Genomic DNA, 20,403 nt, shown 5'->3' on the forward strand with positions numbered 1-20,403 from the left:
CATGAACATATATTCTAATGCATTCCTCTTAAGTAAGACGGTGGATTTTTTTTTAACATCACAAAACACCCTAAACTTTTTGTTGATTAAGCGAACATACATCAATGCGAATCAGTTTAATCTTCGAGTTTAAAGTCTTTTAATAAATCTTATACACGTATGTTACATTTAGAGAATTGTGTTGTTTTAAATTAGTTGATGCTTTCAAATTTCAATGCAGAATATATGAACCTTACAAGCTATATCACTTTTTATATTATGCAGTTTAATTTTTATTGGTTAAAATATAATTAATTGTATGGTTAATGATGTATTTGTTTATAAAATATACAAAATTAATTTTTTCATATATGTACAAAATTCTAAAACGTCAAGTAAAAAGAAATGGATAGAGTATGTTTTATTTAGTACTAGTATTACCACATGTGCTGTGCACAGCACAGGTTAATTTACTTTTAAAAAAAATTATTTGATCATTGTCATAATTTAATATCAGAATAAATTATTATTTGAACTATTATATAAAAAATAGCACGTCATAATAGAGATTCCTACATTGAAACAAAGCAGTTGAAGGGATAAAACAGATATCATTATAAAATGGATATATGTTTGTACAACTTTTTAAAATAACAAAATATAAAATATAATTAAAATGATTTATTTGATCCCTTAATTTTGTTTGATGATTTTATAATAACATATACTTAATATAATTTACTGTAAATGGCAAAACTCTTAGGTTGGTTCCGTCCTTTTGCATGTTGAAAATCTCGGAATTGCCGTCTGATTTAAAATATTATACGACCATGGTTTGTATTTTCTTAATGGGTCATTTTTGGACAAATCCAAACACTGATTTCTTATTGAGAATAAGGCCTCCATGTTCTGGATCAAGCCCATTAGCTTCTCTCGGTCCAGAACTTCATGGATCAAACCGATAAGATCCATTAAACCGAGCTATGATCAGTTGCTTAACTGGTTCGTACCTTAAGCTCCTCATTAAGACATATCTGTTGATTTGGGTCGCATCACCACCAGAATCGGGTAACCACGGATTGAATCCTTTTACACAGCAAGACCGGGAGTTTAAAGCACATCATGGTGTGGGAGGGTATCGGAGTTAAGACACTCTTGAGCATGACAAGTTTCCCGGCAATAGAAAGGTATTGGTTTGCCCACCCTTTACAAAGGAGTTGATATGGATGAAATTTAACAAGGAGTTTATAAAAGTATTTAGCTAGGCAGAAAGTTGAAAACAACAAGAAGAGACAACTATATTATTTCATTAAGACAAAGCAGGCATATATGTCTAAGAGGACATGGTAGTAGCATTCTTTGGAAGGGAACACTCGGCTTCTTCTGCAGTTTCCAACCTTTTTGACTGCAACCACCAAGGGAAAAGAGAAATGTAAAATGTCTTTGCTAGTCAAATTCGTTAATGAGAAATCAGTAGATTTGTTAGAAAAACTTGCCTTTGATGGCTTCTTGGGCTTGGCAGTAGACTTCTTCTTAAGAGAGGAAGACTTGCAAAGAAGGGCGGCCTTGAATTTTTTCCCCTGAAATCATACAGTTGTTAATGAGAAATCAGGTTTTGATTAAGAAAGTAAATAATGTTTGGTTAAGAAACTTCTTCAAGCTCCTTTTGGACTGTACAAAATAATGAGTAGAGCTGACGAGTTGTTTTATGGAGAAAAAGATTTATATTTATGTATTAAAAAAAAAGAAACTCTAACTTGCCTTCTGAGGCTTGGGAGTATCATCCTCATCATCAGAATCATCCAAGCCGAACCACGTTACAAACTCTCGCCTTTTTGCCTCCACTTTTGCAAGATAAGACTGAAACAGTAGGAGTCAGAGATTAGATATTATCTCTATGTGAAAAAACAACTCTGGTATTATAATAAGAAGAAAAGAAGAAAAACTTGCCTCTTGAAGCCTAACGGCGGACTCAAAATTTTCTAAGACCCGATAAAACCTCCCAGCAAGGTAACTAAGATACTCACGCATCTAGAATGAAAAGGAAAACGGGAGATAAGAGGATGAAAAATTGTACTTAAATTTACAGGAGGCAAGGATGCTTTACCTTATCTGCATGTTGGGGACTGTCGAGGTGGGCTTTGAAATCATCAAAGCTGTCGGAAGAAAAATCATCGCATAATCCGCAACAATGCGATTCACAGCCTGTGTCCTGTCTTCTGGTATCATAGTTGGCAGACCCTGGATCTGTAGAGGAGAAACAACAACAGCATAACTAATAATAATTTGGTGGTGTAGAGGTAGAGAGAGATAGAGAGGGAGAAGACAAAACAACCTTTCAGTAAGCCAAGCCTATCCCAGACCCACTCTCCACCAAAGTTGTCGACTAGTAGGGTTGGAGGCTCTGGATCTGCATGTTCGGTAACGGCTGGAAAAGCCAGCAGAAGATTGTAACGGGGGCCACGATTAAAAAACACGCAAACGATATCTTCCAATAGATCGGCATGGACGGCAGTTATGAGCATCATTGACAAGGGAGGTTCAAAACGAGGTTCTCTCGAAAACAAAGCACGGCGCACACAGCTCATCATGTCGGATCCTGAATGCCAGTTGAAAATCTAAACCTCTGATTTTTTTTTGCTACAAAAAAATTTTGAGATAAAAAAAGAGAGATTGATTTTTTACCTAGTGGAAGCTGTTTAATAACGACTCCACCGGAAGAGAGCGCTTTCAGAAAATCATGAGGGACTCCTTCCAGGTTACCAATGCCAATTATGGTGAGCGGACCATTGTAACCTTGATTCTTCAACTCTGTGTCTATTCTCGGACCGACTCGACTTGGGTCATAACCATTTGGGAGCGGACAGCTGTCCATGTCCCACCACACGATCGTTTTAGAGGTCGCCAACTCTGGCGTCGCCTTCTTCACGTTCTTCATCATCTTTTTTAACCTAACCCAATCAGTTAGACCGATGCTAATAACAGACAAACCAGAGACTGAAAATAACTGACCTCGTGTTTGAACCGCCAACAGGGAGTTAGAGATATAAGCTAGACGTACCATTTAGGGTTTCTTAAAACTTTACTTTGTATAAGCTTTTCTTAATGGGCTTACTACCTTTTTTATTGTTTTCTTGTCTCGGTCAGATCCGAGAATTTGGGAGCCATAAACATTTATTAAGAACATTTGTTACCAGTTTTTTTTTTAATAATCTCGGAATCTATATCTATATAAAAAGATCTGAAAATTTCGGGGGTCATCAACCCCAATGAAATCATTGGTAAACAACAAGTCATTGTCTAACTAAAATGTTTGAAGCTTTCAAATCACGTATGGATTCACTTATATCAGGCAAGCAAACATTTAAAAGTAAAACCATAATGTTTCAACCCTCATTATTTTTGAATACAGTATATTTTTGTCACTGTTTTGAATACAGTATAAATGATCATAATCACCAGAATACAAAAGCATTATCTAGGTAAATCATTTTGATGGCTAATGAAAAAAAAAACTGATCGAGCATATACTATGCAGCTACAATATAGATGGAATTTAACAAGGCGTTGATAAAGTATTAGCTAACATACAATTTAAAACAAGACTTGAAAACAGCAACTAATAGTACAAGTAGTACAAACTTTTCACCATACGAAATGGCCTTTAAAGAACAACAAGACAACTCTCTTTCATTAAGATAAAAGACGCCTCTCTAGGAGAACATTGTAGTAGCATTCTTTGGAAAGGAGCACTAAGCTTCTTCTGGAATCTCCAACTGCAATGTTGTAGCACCCAAAAAAGAAAATCCAGTAAACCAAAATGAGAGATGTAAGTGCACCCCCCAATGGGGCGTTCTAACCAAAAGGTTCTTAAAATAGCCCCATTGGGGGTGCTCTAAATGTTTTAGTCGTAGTTTATGAGAAAACAGATTTGTTACAAAAACGTGCCTTTGATAGCTTTATAGTTGCCTTTGATAGCTTCTAGTTAAAAAAAAAAAAGTAAGCAAACAAAAATGAGAGATGTAAATGTCTTAGTCATAGTTGTTTACGAGAAATCATAGTTGTTTACAGGAAATCGGATTTGTTAGAAAACTTGCCTTTGATAACTTCTTCGCCTTGGCAGTAGGATTTTTCTTTAGAGAGGAAGACTTACAAAGAAGGCCAAACTTGAATCTTTTTCCCTGCAATCGTAGTTGTTCCTGAGAAATCATATTTGTTAAGAAATTATGTTTGGTTAATTAAGAAAAACTTGCCTTTGATTGCATCTTAGGCTTCTTCAACCTTTTTGACTGTAGAAAAAGTCAGTAAAGAAAAATAATGAAAGCTGCATAGTTTATGTGAATTTTTTTTTTGTATTTCTGTATTAAAAAAAAAAAAATCTAACTTGCCTTCTCAGTCTTGGGAATATCATCATCCTCATCATCATCTTTAAAATAATTGTCAAACTCTATAAACTCTAGCCTTTTTGCCTTCACTTTTGCAAGATAAGGCTGTATATTTCACAACATTTGGAGTGAGAGATTAGATATTATATATCTAATTAATTTTCTGTGAAAATACTCTTGTATTAAGAAAAAACTTGCCTCTCTAAGCTTATGGGCCTCATAAGATTCTGCTTCACGATTAAACTTCCACGCAAGGTAACTAAGATACTTATCCATCTTAATGAGGAGAAGAGAATCAAAAGGGAAACGAGAGATTAGAGGATGAAAGATGTATTGATACAAAACTTAGAGGAGGCAAGGATGCTTACCTTATCTGTATGTGGGGGAGTTTTGAAGTGCGTGGTGAAATCATCAAAGCTGGGAAAAGAAAGATCGCATAATCCGCAAAAATGCATTTCACAGCCTGTGTCCTGTCTCCTAATCTCATTGGCAGACCCTGAATCTGTTGGGGCAAACAACAGCTTGATTAATTTGGTGGTGTAGAGAGAGAGAGAGAGAGAGAGAGAGAGAGAGAGAGAGAGAGAGAGAGAGAGAGAGAGAGAGAGAGAGAGAGAGAGAGAGAGAGAGAGAGAGAAAAAAAATACCTTTGAGTAAGCCAAACCTATCCCAGACCCACTCTCCACCAAAGTTGTCGACTAGTAAGGAGGAAGGCTCTGGGTCAGCATGTTCGGTAACGTATGGATAAGCCAGAAGAAGATTGTAAAGGGCGCCACGAATATAAAACACGGAAACGACTTCTTCCAATAGATCAGCATGGACGGCAGATATGACCATCATTGTCAACGGAGGTTGAAAACGACTTTCAGACGAATTCAAAGCCTCGTTCACACATAGAATCATGTTGGATCCTGCATGCCAATTGAATCTAAACCCTAAATTTTTGTGATCTGAAATTATTTTAAAAGAAAGAAAGAGAGCTTAACCTAGTTGAAGCTGTTTAATAACGACTCCACCGGAAGAGAGCGCTTTCAGGAAGTCGTGAGGGACTCCATCCAGGTTACCAATGCCAATGATGGTGAGCGGACCATTGTAGCCTAGATTCTTCAACTCCGTGTCTATTCTCGGACCCAGCCGACATGGGTCATAACCACTGGGGAGTGGACAGCTGTCCATGTCCCACCACACGAACGTTTCAGATGTCGCGAACTCTGGCGACGCCTTCTTGACGTTCTTCATCATCTTTTTAACCTGACACAATTAATCAATCAGACCGACGTGAATAACAGACAAACAAGAGACTGAAAATCACTGACCCCTTGTCTGAAACGCCGACAGAAATGTAGAGATAAAATAAAAGCTAGCTAGGCAAGGTATACGCACCATTCAGGGTTTCTTATAATTTTATAATAAGCTCTTCTTAATGGGCTTTAGAGCATCAGCATTAGAGCATCTCCAATGGTGTTATCACCATTGGAGTCCTTAACATTATTAAACTATTTTTTTTTTAAATTTGAATAGTTAAGGATTCTAATCAAAATTGTATCTCCAATGGTGTTTTCTAATTTGAAATCCTTAGGAATTAGTAAGTTGAAATTTTAAGAGAAAGAGTAAATTACTCTATTCCACATATATGCATCTCAACGAAAATGAAAGCAACGACAATGCAATACAATTAAAAACCATTGTAGCAAAGGATTACAAGTAGCTTCAGCAAAGATGAGAATCAAAATCATTCCCACAAACAGCTTTGATTGCTGTGCATTCGCTCTGCAATACACAAATCACACCACATTACAAAGAGAACATCTCTCTCAACTCCAACTAGATACAAACACTAATGCAACAATAGACAGAAATTGGTAACGTGTGGCTATTTTTAGCGACTATGGCTTTAACTACTTTCAGGTACGTACTGTTACAGTTTAGCTAATGTTTTGAGTAGGTTTCGTCTGATAATGAGATCTTGTTGTTTATTATCAAAGGTTATGGAAGAAGCGAGGAAGCACAAGAAAGAAACAACAAAGTCATCCATCATCAACCGTTTTAGCTCTAAATAACAACTCACTCTCCAATTATATAACACCAAGATTAACACTTAAACATAGCATCATCAATCTAGAAACAAAGAATCTATCTTTTTAAAGAGACTATATAGTTTTTGCAATTACCTGACACCTGCGTCGCCGACGATTCCAATAGCCATACCAGCGGAGAGACCGGCGAGACCACAAGCGAGACCCGAAGAGAGATGAGCATAGCCATCGAATAGATAGTAAGACTTGGCCTTTGGATTGATTCCAGTACTGATGATGACATCAATGATCAAACCATAAATACCCAACACACCAGCCATAACCACGGGAACAATCGATTTCATCACAAGCTCTGGTCTCATCACACCCATCGACGCCACACCGACCCCGCTCTTCGCTGTCCCGTACGCTGCTCCCATACCTGACTGCAACATCAAACAACAACGAACAATAAACATCTCTTCAGATATTGATTCACCACCTAACATCGAAATCAGAAGGATATGCATTGTGAAAAACTGAAACCCACAATCAAAAAACTGTTTCCAACCCAACAACTGATCAATCCTCCCGAGTAAGAAAGTTTATGCCTTTTTGAATACCCAAAGGAGTCGAGAGTGGATTCGAGTAATTTAACCGTAAGTTCCTTCACCGATTTGTTCGAGCTTCTCGAAGCAATCGACGCTGCGAGATCCCCATAGCGGAGGAGACTCCTCTATATTTAGCTTCCCGGGCTCTGCCACCGTCATACTCTTCTTCTCCGCTTCTCCGGTGATTAAATTTCGCCACCTCCGATTTCCTTTTTTTTTTCTCAGACAGCTCCCCGTAGGTTTTCTAACTTTACTAAGCTTGCCACGTCACTAAGGACTATGGTGTTTTAATCCTTAATTAAGGATCATCCTTAACTTTGCCCTTCTCTTTTAATATTTTTTTAATCAAAAAGCATTAAGGATTTTGACTAAGGATTGCACATTTTTACCGTTGTACATGCTCTTAGTGAACCCCTTGGAAGGGGTTCACAAAGCATTTTTTTATTATTATTTTTTTTTCTGTTTGATTTTTGTTTTAAAAAAAAAAAAAAAAAAATTTATAACCGGACCAACCGCGGGCCGCCACGTGTCGTAGGGCCCGCGCTACAGTGATGATCCGGGTTCAGTGCAGTGAACTTCTAAGAGGGAGGTTCATTGCTTTTGTTTATTTTAATATTTTTTTTTTTCGAAAACTGTGTGAACTTCCCATGGAGTTCACTAATGCAGATGCTCTTATGGCCAGCTTAACATTTATTAGGGCCCTAAGGCAAAACTTTTTTTTAACCCCTTAAATTTTAAAGTTTATATTTATTTAATATTTTAATTTTTTAAAAACTTTAGTAGTAATATTTTGTTTATTTGTGATGAAAACAAAACTATATACTTAGAAAATACTATTGGACCCCTTCTCAAATTTATTTATAACTTTTTTTAAAAGAAAAATACATATAGAAACATGTATTTATAAAAAGAAATTTGATCATTTAACTATTAATATATGGAGGGGCTCGTAATTGGATCCGGAGTGGTCGCACGTTTGTTCTCCTAATTAGTTGGCACTGGGTTTAATAGTTTTATGGTGATCAGCTGGGCTTTATCTCACTTTTTAGCTTTATTTATGTTTAAATCATCAAATCTTACCAATGATTTAGATATAGTTTTTAAATTTAAAGCATATATCAAAATTGTACTAGTTTTTGTGAATCATAACTTAGCCTTATTTCTAAAGCTATTAAAATAATTTTTTCTTATGTAAATTAGGCAAAAAATCCTACATCTTTATTATTTAGGTTGTAGCATTTGTAAAATGAAAAAATCATGTACAGTATCAAAATAAATGTGATAATATAGGTATAATTTATTACTATTTAGATATTAACTTTTGCTATAATTTTAGAAATTTATAGATAACTTTAAATAACCTTTGGATAATTTTTAAAAAATTAAAATTTCAAAAACTTAAATGTCATTTATATATTACATTAAATAATAGTATAACGTTGATAATTTTATTTTGCTTATTAATATAAATTATTTTTATTAATAGAAAATAATTAAATATATATATATACATCACATATTTCATATGTGTTATTTTAAAATATCTACATCTAAGAACTCACAGCTACAAGCCTACAACCAACATAACTATGTAAAAATCTCTGTAAAAAAATTTACATCAATAAATGTACATCTACAACCAAATCATTTATAAGTTATATCATAAAATCTTACAGCAAAATTTATGCAGCTACAATCCAACCGATTACAACTGCAATCCAACTAATCACGTAATCATCCACGTTTTCTTTATTGCTTTCTCGTCTCCGATTTTAAGTATGAGAGCTACGAATCAATATCATTTAATTAATACCTCCTACAAGTCGATTAATCACTATGAAAAAAGCACTCATAAATCATTTTAGCAAATATAACCGTTTTGATTGGTTGCACTAATAGAATATTGTACAAGTTGTGTAGCAATGCATGCTTTGTAAACCAATCCAAAACTGTATTACAAAAGTGAGCATTGCAAAATATATATGGAAGATTACCTTTTGTTTTTATTTAAAGTAAAATTGATGGTACAAATGCAACCCCTATACTACATATAAACACATAAGTTAAAGAGAGAATTTTAAATTAAATTCTCTCAGAATAAAACCACATTAGTTTTTACACATGTAATTCTTCTTAAATTTTCACATAAGATCCCTTCAGCGCATAATATCTTTCCTATCAGCTCTTTATTTGTTAATATAAATCATCTTTTTTTGGAGAGTGCAACCGAAAATGGATGACCATCAGTTTGCATGGATTTTATGGTATATTTGAAAAGTCTGAAATAACAAAGTTTATAGTAATTTGGATATTGATCCGCGGGACACTCTTAAATTAACTGAAGTGGAATCATCACTCTGGGCAGAAGCACATGTGGGAAATGAGCCAAGGAGGGGGCTCTCGGTACAAACCATTTCTTCTTTAGAGACATCAGGTCGATGGTGTTTTATTGATGGCTCATGGAAGGATAAGGACTTAATGTTAGGGCAAGGCTGGTATAGTACTTTACCGGGATTTGATGGTCTACTGGAGGCAAGGAATGTACGGGCATGCCTCTCTCCCCTTCATTCGGAGATAGAGGCTTTGATTTGGGCAATGGAATGTATGACGAATTTAAGACAGGTCCAGGTTACGTTTGCAACATATTGTTCTCAATTGATAAAGATGGTTTCGGAACCAGAAGAATGGCTAGCATTTGAAAGCTATTTGGAAGATATCAAGCTTCTCAAAGGAAGCTTTCTCAACTCAGACATCGTATATGTACCTCGGACGGCGAACCTTCGGGCGGATAGCTTAGCACGTAGTGCACACAAGCAACTGTACTTTGTCGTTCACATGGATGCGGAGTTACCAATATGGTTTACAGAGTCAACATGAATCTGTAAATTTCTTGCTGAAAAAAAAAATAAAAAAAATTCATGTTCGTTTTATTTAACCTAATTAACTACTTTCTAACCTCTATAAATTCGTTTTCTTTAACCAAAAAAATCTCCCTTTATAGTGAATTAATTTAGCCTTTTATAAATAAAAAATAATAATTTGTTAGCCTCTAAAACAATAATCTAGTTATATATCTCATTCAAATATTTCACATCAAGTCTTCATATATTTGGTATACCGTATACGTATGTATGTAGATACTATATATTATTATCTTTTTCAACATTAAAGGGAGATATATATATAGCTTTAAAGACAGTCCCAGTGATATATATTCATATCCGGTGAAAACCCTCCGCCGGATATATAACCTCCGCAGCCAACGCCGTCGAGCCCACAGCCACCGAAAACTCAGTACCACTCTCTTCCTCGTCCTCATGCTGATTTCCGCTACCTTGTTGATGCCGTGGCACATGCTGCAACGAATGCTCTAAATTAGCCGGGGCCATGACGTCATAGCTAACGGCTGCTGCTGCTTCTGCCGTCGCGGTGAAACTATTCATGGCGGCTCCGGCAAGAGTGGTGGAGGCGGATGAGTTGTTGGAGTATTCAGGTTGTTGCATAACGACTAGTTGTTGATGTTGTTGGTGATGATTTTGTTGTTGTTGCATAACGTTGGCCATTGCGACTCTACTGTTTATTAGTTGTGATTGCACCAGTGATAACTCCGCCTGTAGCGAGGCCACCTAATATTTTCATGGTTATAAGATTACTTTTATTTATTGATGAAAGATGAATAAAAATATGTTAAATTTTGTTTGTCAAAAGTTAGAATTAACTTATATGCTTTTATAGGTCGGAAAACATGTATATGATGTCAAAGAAATAAAAATAACCTGCAACCAACAAATTAAGGGGAATCAAAGTACTGAAGTTTTTAATTAGACCCAAAAAACAAGTACTGAAAATTTTACCTTTTCTTGTGTTGTAATATATCAAAGCTTCTATGTTAGTTTCAAAAAAAAAAACCTTCTATGTTATCTTTTTTTTTTCTTTTTTTGTAAATGTTCTGTGTTATCTTTATTATTACTTTTATATTTTTGTTTATCTGAAACTTTCAAAGATACGCACATCGCCAACTTTAACCGTTACAAACTATACTAGGTAACAAAATTCGAAGTCTCATTGAATAATTTCATTTTTGTTCATTTAAAAGCTAATATACTAATAGACACTTTTATTTTCTACCGTATGAAATTCACCTGTTGTTGGAGAGCAAGGATAGTTGAGACGCAGCCATACACAGGATCAGAGAGCCTAGCTTGAGCCTCATATGAAATCGTAACTACAGCGTCATGACGACGGTTCACCGGAATATGATGCAACAGTTTCGACACGTTGCTGGCTCCAAATACCTTATGGACCGCCGCGAACCTAGCCGCTCCTTGGTCCGACCCGAAATGTGGAGCGAAAATGCATCCACTCACACACTTCCTTCTCAAGAACTTGCAAGCCCCACAAGGCGAGACCGTTCCTGTCCCCGTCGTTGCAGCTGCCGCCATGGCTCCTCCACCGGAAGATAATGATGACGTCGTAGTGTGTTGTGAGGTTCGTCTCCCGGCTGCTGATTTCCGGCGAGAATCTGAGGTGTTGTGGCCAGATCGCTGCTGATCAGCCATAACCAAATCAGCATTAATTAATTAGCTTTAGTTGATGAGAGGTACTTGTGAACTAATAATATCGATAAATGTACGTTATTTATATATGAGTGTTTATGTAGAAGTATAAATGTGGGTATATAAGTAGAAAAACGGAGGAGGCCACGTTTGTTTCATGAAGGAGGTCGCGAGGTGAATGGGGTAATCGTTTCTTTTTTTTCCTTGTTGTTATTTTAAAATTAAATATAAGTAATATTCTTGTTATTGGAATATCATCAATATTAGCATAATAATATAATAATAGCAATGTATGCAATTAAATTTCTTTATAATTCGAATTCTTTTTATACCAAACGTATGGTTAGGTGCAAGAAAGAGAGTATAAATGGGAAGAAGGTGTGATGGTAGATGCACGTGCAAAGAGAGTGTTTGTGTGTGTTGCTACTAGCTAGTATTCATTACTGTATACTTATTTTCATATTTCGTCTCTTAAATTTTGAAGTTCTAGATACTAGTAGTTATGCTTATGACATATCTTAATTAGCACTAGTCTGACAAACGTCTTACTGAAATGCGTACGTTAAATATAAACGTCTGAAATCATACAAGGAATCCCTATTTTTAATATCTTTTAATCATAAAAGATGAGCACTAATAAACGTTTCCAAAAAGGGAAAACTTTTGGAAGTTGTTAACATGAGATGCATGGCAGGGTACTATTAAATGAAGTTAATTATAACTTGGATGGTTAGTTTAGGTTAAACTTAGTAAATCTAACCCAAAAGTATACTCAATTGCTAGGAAAAGAGTAAAAAAAATTATACTTATATTTCACTGAAAATACATGAAGTACACAATTTTTTTTTAAAAAAGGCAATCGTACAACAACTTGGAGTTGTAGATGCAATTTAAATTAGCATCTGATATCATATACTCATGAGTTTACAGCACTTCGTTTGTGTATATAAAATGATATCTAGACCTGATGACATTTACTTTCAATTCTCATGTTCCAGTTATGGTTAGGTTTCGTTCATAGTTGATGGTAGACTGCTGAAGGCTATCTGTATGATCAAAAGACTTGTAAATGTCCGATTACAATGATTAGTAATAACAAATTGTGTAGTCGTATCATCTGATTAAGTATCGTATACGTATGGATACGTACGTACGTATATGTGATGTGTAAGTACGTATATGTGTAAGTTTATGTCTGAGGGAGGAGAGGCACAAGAATCGTGTTGACCGTTTCGTGTGGAGTTCTTTGGAAGCTAACCAACCTTCATGTCTGTCGTGCTCCTTTCTTCACAACATTATTCCCTTTCGTTTCACTTCCTTATTTTACCAAAATTTTATTTATATATGTATTTATGAAATTTAAAACATCATACTTCTAACTAATAATGTTTTCTTTACGATAACCTCATTCATTATTGCATATTTATTCGGAATGAATCAAAATATTGAAATGTTATCAGCATATTAGCAGATGAATAGGTCTTTCTTGATGAGTTGATCAGCTTAGAAGTGTCAACCTTTCTTCTCATTCTTTTTATGATTTTCAGACTAATAGAACTCTAATTTTGAGTGATCCCGTCTGGATAACCTAACCCGCACCCACAACCAAATCCACATTCATTGCCTCCTTCGTGCCTACTGAGAGTGCTAAGCACTATCAATATCCTCCCACACATTCATGTACATCTTTTCTACTGACTCATATATCCACTAGACTCAATGTAAATCATCACCACTCATTCTTGAGATATAGTTTTCGGCATGAAATGGAAAATTGAGAAATTAGGGATAAATTAATTTGTGTAGGCTAGATAAATTTAGAGAGAGAGAGAGAGAGAGAGAAAGAGTTCAAGAGAGTTTAACCGTTCAAACTACCACATCGGAAGAACTGATTAGTAGCCAGAATAATGAATTGAATTTTTTCCAATTTTTTTTTGTTGGTTCATTAAAATACCAAAAAAAAACATATAGCAATTTATATTTCTTAACTTATCAGAAACATTTAATTGAAGTAATGTTTGATCAAATAACATGTTGTCTTAATACAAGAAGAAGTACATATTTTAATTTTGTTTCCATGGAAAAGAATTATATTGTAGTTTTTTTTTGTTATGATTATCATAGTTTCATTACAATTATTTTTTTCTTTCTTAATTTTTGTGGTTGAGTGGTAAAAATACAAATTTGAATGTCAAAATGTTTCAAGTTTGATTTATTTGTTATAAAAATTACGCTTAAACGGTCTACTTGTTTATTCGGAAAAATGTCTATCCGTAAAATGCATTTCTAATTGGAAATTACTCAGGCTCCTTCAAAGCTTTGAAATATACTCCAAAATAGTAAAAAAATAATTTATGTTTTGGCTTTTTCAGTTAAATATTTACGAAACCAATTTTAGCAACAAAAAGAAAACTTTTTGGTCAAATCGAACATATGTGGTTAAGTGTCGGTTAAATTGGGAGACTCCATTGGTCCGTGTCGGACCGTTCGTCTAGACATCTATATTAATAAAGTAGCTTGGAAAGGCTCCTCAGGCCTCCACCTCAGCACACCATGCTCCTTTTCGTGACACGTGTCGAGCAGGTGAGGGCTTCATTTTTTTCCGCGTGAAACTGTGGTTTTATTGGGCCTCTCATGATTTATTGGGCTTGAATGCTATTGCGATTAGGGTTCGGGGTCTCTTCGAGATTGCGATCTTCGCCTTCCTCTTTCCATCGTCTCTGCTTTCTCTCCTCTCTGTAACGTATTCGTTGTCATTGAAACCAATCTTTAATTCGGTCATCAATCTTTACCCCACCTCTCTTCCCACTTCATCTCATTTAACCAGCTTCATCATCATCTACGGTGACCCGATTGCAACCCCACTTATAAATGTTCGTAGAAAGCGATGAACAACTACATCTCTCGAAAACACACTATGTCAAGCATCAACTCGAAATATGGAATTCAAGCATTTTCCTAGACGATTTAAAAGTTGGCAGCTGCTCAACAACCATCGAGAACATCGTGCTCTCATCGCCTCCACATCCTTTCAATCCCAGCTCCGTGAACGCTCTAATCTCTTTATTCACATTAATCTTTAACGCAGTTTTGAACCTCTTCAGCTTCACATTAAAAGTTGCTTCTCCGCAGTTCTATTCTCAGATGAGCCAGATGCGTGGGTGGCAAGATCACCGGCATCTATAGTCACGGCGGAGCCGTAAAGGTTGAGGTTACGTTTATGGCCGAAGAGGATTGGGTAATTGTAAAGCTCGATCCTGCTCAGTTTGAGAAAGTTGTCGCCGATTCGGTCGAGCTTCTTTGTCCTGGTCTTGGGAGATGCGACGGCGGATAGGTGGCAAGTAGTGGGTCAAAAGCGTTGCGCGGTGGAGGAATACACTGGATTCTCATGAGATCAGAGATTGCGATTTTGCTGTGGATTTGATTAATTTCGTCTATATCTGGCCCAATTAATAAGGCCCATGGAGACAACAACATCTGTTAATAAAAAAAGAGAACGTATGTATAAGTATATGAGGCCCTAAAACCCAATAAATAAAAATAATTATGCCGTCTTAGGAAGTCTCAATAACTTTAAACAACACCGTCAGATTCAAAAACGTATTGTATTCAGTAAGATAGCCCACTCAAATGTCTCAAGGCGGGCGCTAGGCGCTACTAAAAGCACATGACATCAATAACCACGACACATCATTAGCAAAAAGAATCAAATGCTTTCCAAAACAGATATAATAATCAAATACATAAATAATCAATGTCTTTGGTCTAAGGGAACCAATCAAATTGGTCCAATGTGAGTTTTTGTTTTTGCAATAGTCTTGGTCCTTCTTTATAAAAAGCACTAGCTGCCAAACAATAAATACACAAATGTTACCGAATATATAAATAAGTAAATCTTATCTTAGACATAGCACAACCTCAGTTTAGACGTGTTCTAAAAAATATTTTGCTAATTAATTTTTTTTAAACGATTATCCTCCATTAATTCATTGTATTTTGTTTTTCTTAATCAAAGAATATACAAAATTCTTTCACAAATTAGGCAAGAAAGTTTATCACTTAATCAAAAGACCATTAGCCAGTTATAATCTTTAACAAGTCCTGAAAAATTAAATATGTCCGAAAACCAGTGAATTAATACTGATTACATCTGGATAGCTCTAAAGCCTCTAACAGTGGCGGTTGAGGGACAGAAGTTGCCATCATTTCCCGAATAATCCACTCAATACACTAGATAATCAGACTTTTTCTCCCTTGGGATTTTGCTTTGTTTACACGTTCAACTACAATTACAAAAAAAATTTCATTTTGTCTATTAAAAAAAAAATTCTAACCTAAGCAAAGCCATAACTAATTAAGTTAAAGCCCCTGAGACGACATACAAAGACACATATACAAGCTACGGTACATAGATAGACAGTTTAAACCGTGCAACGTAAATCCCAAAAAAACTACGCATGAATTGTACTCCTGATTTTTTCTATTAAAAATTACTCTAAAGACATCTCCATTTCCACTCCATAATTTATTCCTAAAGGCATCTATTTCTCACTCTATTTTTTTTTTAGCAAAAAAAAAATAAAGTGGGAAATAGAGTATGAATAAAAAATAAAAAAAAACTCTATTTATGGAGTAATTACTTTTTTATTTTTCATTACTCTATTTTTAATTCCATTTTGCAGTAAATTATGGAGTGGAGATGGAGATGCTCTAATTTATAAGAACATTTTTAGTGTCACATGCACATAATATATAGAAACTCAGAAACAGTAATTGTTTTTTTTTAATAAAACCTACATATAACTAAATAAACCAAATGATTCAATAGTGAAATTAATAAATAACACAAACGTATTGATAAATTAGTTTGGCAAACGGCACACCAAGTTACCCCCGACAAAAAAAATGACCCCCAAACTTAATTATTGAACCTTACCAATATATGAATAGCCTTTTTAATACCAAAATAATTAATACCCCAACTTATAACAACATTCTTAGTGTCACATGCACATAATACAGAGAAACTCAGCTAAATACAAATACATAAAACAGTGATTGATTTTTTTAATAAAACCTACATATAACTAAACAAACCAAATAAAGATTCCATAGTGAAATTAATAAATAACACAAATGTATTGATAAATTAGTTTAACAAATGGCACACTAAACTACCCCCGACAAATTACAGAACCGTTACCAATATAGGAATATCCTTTTTAATACCAAAAATAATTTACATCCCCCCTCCCCCACATTACAAAAACCATTCTCATAATTAACTCAATAAAATTTTACGATAATTACACTAGCATGCCAAAAATAAAATGTCTTATTTAACATATATTTTACATGACTATATAAATCAAAATTTCCATCACAAAAAAAAACAACAATCTCTTACACAAAATAAGTTAAAAAATGAATGCATATAAACCATTATCAAGTTTTGAACAACTTCTTCGAGATATCCAATGAGATATCATATCTAGAATTATGCAGTCATAAAAAACCATCACCAACATGTCATGCAATCATTATACATTGGCTAAAACTGCTTAAAACAGTTGTATTGACATGATTCAACACCAAAACTATTAAACATTTACCCACTTGCACAAAAAACCTGCATACCAAATTTCACCAATAACCAACAAAATAATTCACAAATTTGAACAGCACATATGTCAAACAACCCGCGCGTAGCGCGGGCACACCACTAGTTTAAAAATAAAAAGAATAAAAATTTTACTTTCTCAGAAAAAACTTATCAGAAAAAATCCACCTGAGAAAAATTCACAAAGGACCAAACGAGAGTTCCCGAGGATGCCGTCACCACCGACGACGACTTCTCTCTCCGTGACTCAAACCATAAACGGATCTCACAGCTTCACGATCAAAGGCTACTCTCTAGCCAAAGGAATCGGGATCGGGAAACACATCGCGAGCGACGCGTTCACCGTCGGCGGGTACGAGTGGGCCATCTACTTCTACCCCGACGGCAAGAATCCTGAGGATAACTCGGCGTATGTCTCTGTTTTTATTGCCTTGGCTAGCGATGGGACCGATGTGAGGGCGTTGTTCGAGCTGTCGTTGCTGGATCAGAGTGGGAAAGGGAAGCATAAGGTTCATAGTCATTTCGATCGGGCTCTTGAGAGTGGGCCTTATACTCTTAAGTATCGTGGCAGCATGTGGTTCGTCTCTTGATTTTGTCTTTAGCTTTTTTTTTTTTTTGTTAGGGTTTGGAATTAGCCTTTGTCTGGTCTTAAAGGTGATGTCTTTGGTTTTGATTTTGGAATTGAAAGAACCAAACGTAGTTTAACTGTTTGGTAATGAAAAGGAATTGTATATCATTTACCATAGTGTCTTGTTCTCTGCAATCACTCCCCATTAGATTAACCTTTTGTCTGGTCTTAAAGGTGATGCCTTTTGGCTTTGATTTTGGACTCTGAAAGAACCCAAACGTAGTTAACTGTTTGGTAGTGGAAAGGAATTATTCAGTTTTGTACATCATTCACCATAGTGTCTTTGTTATCTGTTTGTTTAGTTTCAGGGGAATCAGTCTCTTTTGGATCAACCTTTGTCTGGTCTTAAAGAACCAAACGTAGTTAACTGTTTGGTAATGAAAAGGAATCTTTCAGCTTTGTACATCATCCAACATAGTGTGTTGCTCTCTGCTTGTTTACATTTAGAGGAATCATTTTCCTATTGGATCAACCTTTGTCTGGTCTTAAATGTGATGCCTTTGGCTTTTGATTTTGGACTCTGAAAGAACCCAAACATAGTTAGTTAACTGTTTGGTAATGAAAAGGAATCTTTTAGCTTTGTACATCATCCAACATAGTGTCTTGTTCTCTGCTTGTTTAATTTCGAATCATTCCCTCTTAGATCAACCTTTGTCTGGTCTTTAAGGTGATGCCTCTGGCTTTGATTTTGGACTCTGAAAGAACCCAAACGTAGTTAGTTAACTGTTTGGTAATGAAAAGGAATCATTCAGTTTTGTAGTAGTCCAACATAGTATCTTGTTCTCTGCTTGTTTAATTAGAGGAATCATTCCCTGTCTGGTCTTAAAGGTGACGCCTTTGGCTCTGATTTTGGACTCTGAAAGAACCCAAAACATAGTTAACTGTTTGGTAATGAGAAGGAATCATTGAGTTTGTCATAATCCACCGTACTGTCTTGTTCTTTGCTTGTTTAATTTCGGAGGAATCATTCACTCTTAGATAAACCTTTGTCTAGTCTTAGAGGTGATGCCTTTACTTAGTTTTGGACTCTGAAAGAACCCATACAGAGTTAGTTAACTGTTTGGTAATGAAATGACATCATTCAGTTTTGTATTAATACACCATAGTGTCTTATTCTCCGCTTGCTTAATTTCACTCATTCATCTATGTACTTCACTGTTTCTTTACAGGGGATACAAACGCTTTTTCAGAAGAACTCTCCTGGAAGCATCTGACTATCTCAAGGACGATTGTTTGAAGATTAACTGCACCGTGGGAGTTGTGGTCTCCGAAATAGACTGCCCACGCTTACACTCCATCCACGTCCCTGCTTCCGACATTGGATCTCATTTCGGTATGCTCCTTGAGAACGAGGACGGCTCAGATATAACCTTCAACGTCTCCGGTGAAAAGTTCCGCGCTCACAGGCTTGTGTTAGCTGCTCGTTCTCCCGTCTTCGAAAGCGAGTTTCTCGATGTTATTGGAGAAGAAGAGGGGCGTGAGATCGAAGTTAATGACATGGAACCAAAGGTTTTCAAGGTATAACTTTGTCTTAAACCTTTTGAAGTTACTGTAAGCGCCTGTCTGATTCTTGATGCTTTTTTTTGTGTTGAAGGCTTTGCTTCATTACATATACAAAGATGCTCTCATCGAAGATGCAGAGTCAGCATCATCTTCCGGCTCTTCCGTTGGTCCATCAGCGTCAGATACATTAGCTGCAAAGCTGCTAGGAGCTGCTGATAAGTACAAGTTGCCTAGACTGAGTTTAATGTGCGAGTCAGTGCTCTGCAAGGATATCTCAGTAGACTCAGTTGCTAATATTCTAGCACTTGCTGACCGTTACAATGCCTCTGCCTTGAAATCAGTTTGTCTGAAATTCGCAGCGGAGAATCTCATTGGTAATGAAATGATCTTATTGCCCTTATGTCTCTCATAACTGAGTACTAAACTCTGATGTTTACAGCTGTGATGAGGTCAGATGGGTTTGACTATCTAAGGGAACACTGCCCATCACTTCAGTCTGAGCTTCTCAAAACAGTTGCTGGATGTGAAGAGGAGTTAAGCGGAGGAGGAGGAGGAGGAGGGAAGACGAGAAGCGTGTGGGGGCAATTCTCAGACGGTGGAGCTGACACAAACGAGAGGAGCGTTAGGCAACAACATGCTTGGGGAGAGGTCAATGGAGCAGAGAGAAGCCAGAGTGTTTGGGTTCAAGTTGTGAACGCTAATGCAAGCGGTAGAAACAATGATGATGATAATAACAACGAGAACGGTGATGATGACGACGACCCCATGGCAGAAGATTGAGCAAATAAAAGAGTAATAAAGAGGGTGTTGTCGTTTGTATATTTTAATGGAATTGAAAATCTAAGTCAAATCTAATGTTATTGCTTCTGTCATTTTAAAATCCAATTTTAATTGGTTCTATGATTTTAAAACAGATTTTATGTGTTATTTCATAACATGGATTTGTTTAAAGATTTGATTTAGATTTGGATTTAAGTGGATATATAAACAATTTTAAGAGTTAAATACAAAGAAGCAAATATTGATAGGAACCTTGTTATTTGGGTTGAATTTTTATTATTTGTAATTTTCTATATTTTTTTGTCCTAATAAACATCAGTTGACATACC

The 20,403-nt window shown here is 35.7% G+C and overlaps 4 protein-coding genes across 17 annotated transcripts; 1 reads left to right on the forward strand and 3 right to left on the reverse strand.

The window, feature by feature from the left end:
• Positions 1-1,154: 1,154 nt before the first annotated feature.
• Positions 1,155-3,125, reverse strand: LOC125580740. Of its 3 annotated transcripts, none has more exons than XM_048745781.1 (8): positions 2,992-3,125; positions 2,665-2,930; positions 2,315-2,578; positions 2,087-2,226; positions 1,930-2,010; positions 1,741-1,839; positions 1,476-1,559; positions 1,155-1,384 (listed from the first exon to the last, which is right to left on the reverse strand). In XM_048745781.1, the coding sequence occupies exons 2-8, from the start codon at positions 2,918-2,920 to the stop codon at positions 1,313-1,315; spliced, it is 996 nt and encodes a 331-aa protein (XP_048601738.1). In that variant the 5' UTR covers positions 2,921-2,930; positions 2,992-3,125; the 3' UTR covers positions 1,155-1,312. The 3 variants fall into 3 exon arrangements, with proteins under 3 accessions (XP_048601738.1, XP_048601739.1, XP_048601737.1); XM_048745782.1 differs by having other exon boundaries at positions 2,665-2,920; positions 2,992-3,070; XM_048745780.1 differs by lacking the exon at positions 2,992-3,125 and having other exon boundaries at positions 2,665-2,983.
• Positions 3,126-3,495: 370 nt separating this feature from the next.
• LOC106447910 (V-type proton ATPase 16 kDa proteolipid subunit) lies at positions 3,496-7,348 on the reverse strand. Of its 12 annotated transcripts, none has more exons than XM_048745775.1 (10): positions 6,533-6,698; positions 6,064-6,131; positions 5,348-5,612; positions 5,009-5,272; positions 4,733-4,866; positions 4,563-4,640; positions 4,368-4,469; positions 4,233-4,268; positions 4,077-4,160; positions 3,496-3,960 (listed from the first exon to the last, which is right to left on the reverse strand). In XM_048745775.1, exons 3-10 carry the CDS (start codon positions 5,601-5,603, stop codon positions 3,895-3,897), a joined length of 1,020 nt encoding a protein of 339 aa, XP_048601732.1. In that variant the 5' UTR covers positions 5,604-5,612; positions 6,064-6,131; positions 6,533-6,698; the 3' UTR covers positions 3,496-3,894. The 12 variants fall into 12 exon arrangements, with proteins under 12 accessions (XP_048601732.1, XP_048601733.1, XP_048601731.1 ...); XM_048745776.1 differs by lacking the exons at positions 6,064-6,131; positions 6,533-6,698 and adding an exon at positions 5,678-5,945 and having other exon boundaries at positions 3,496-3,755; positions 3,928-3,960; XM_048745774.1 differs by lacking the exon at positions 6,064-6,131 and having other exon boundaries at positions 6,533-6,746.
• A 2,681-nt stretch (positions 7,349-10,029) lies between these two features.
• Positions 10,030-11,644, reverse strand: LOC106433087 (LOB domain-containing protein 20-like). Its single transcript, XM_013873935.3, has 2 exons — positions 11,130-11,644; positions 10,030-10,613 (listed from the first exon to the last, which is right to left on the reverse strand). The coding sequence occupies exons 1-2, from the start codon at positions 11,544-11,546 to the stop codon at positions 10,203-10,205; spliced, it is 828 nt and encodes a 275-aa protein (XP_013729389.2). The 5' UTR covers positions 11,547-11,644; the 3' UTR covers positions 10,030-10,202.
• Positions 11,645-16,964: 5,320 nt separating this feature from the next.
• LOC106447911 (BTB/POZ and MATH domain-containing protein 4) lies at positions 16,965-20,264 on the forward strand. The gene is made up of 4 exons (XM_022688566.2): positions 16,965-17,740; positions 18,961-19,309; positions 19,386-19,668; positions 19,734-20,264. The coding sequence occupies exons 1-4, from the start codon at positions 17,373-17,375 to the stop codon at positions 20,072-20,074; spliced, it is 1,341 nt and encodes a 446-aa protein (XP_022544287.2). The 5' UTR covers positions 16,965-17,372; the 3' UTR covers positions 20,075-20,264.
• Positions 20,265-20,403: the final 139 nt, after the last annotated feature.

The sequence above is a fragment of the Brassica napus genome, chromosome C1 (assembly GCF_020379485.1).
Source record: "Brassica napus cultivar Da-Ae chromosome C1, Da-Ae, whole genome shotgun sequence".
Taxonomy (NCBI): Eukaryota; Viridiplantae; Streptophyta; class Magnoliopsida; order Brassicales; family Brassicaceae; genus Brassica; species Brassica napus.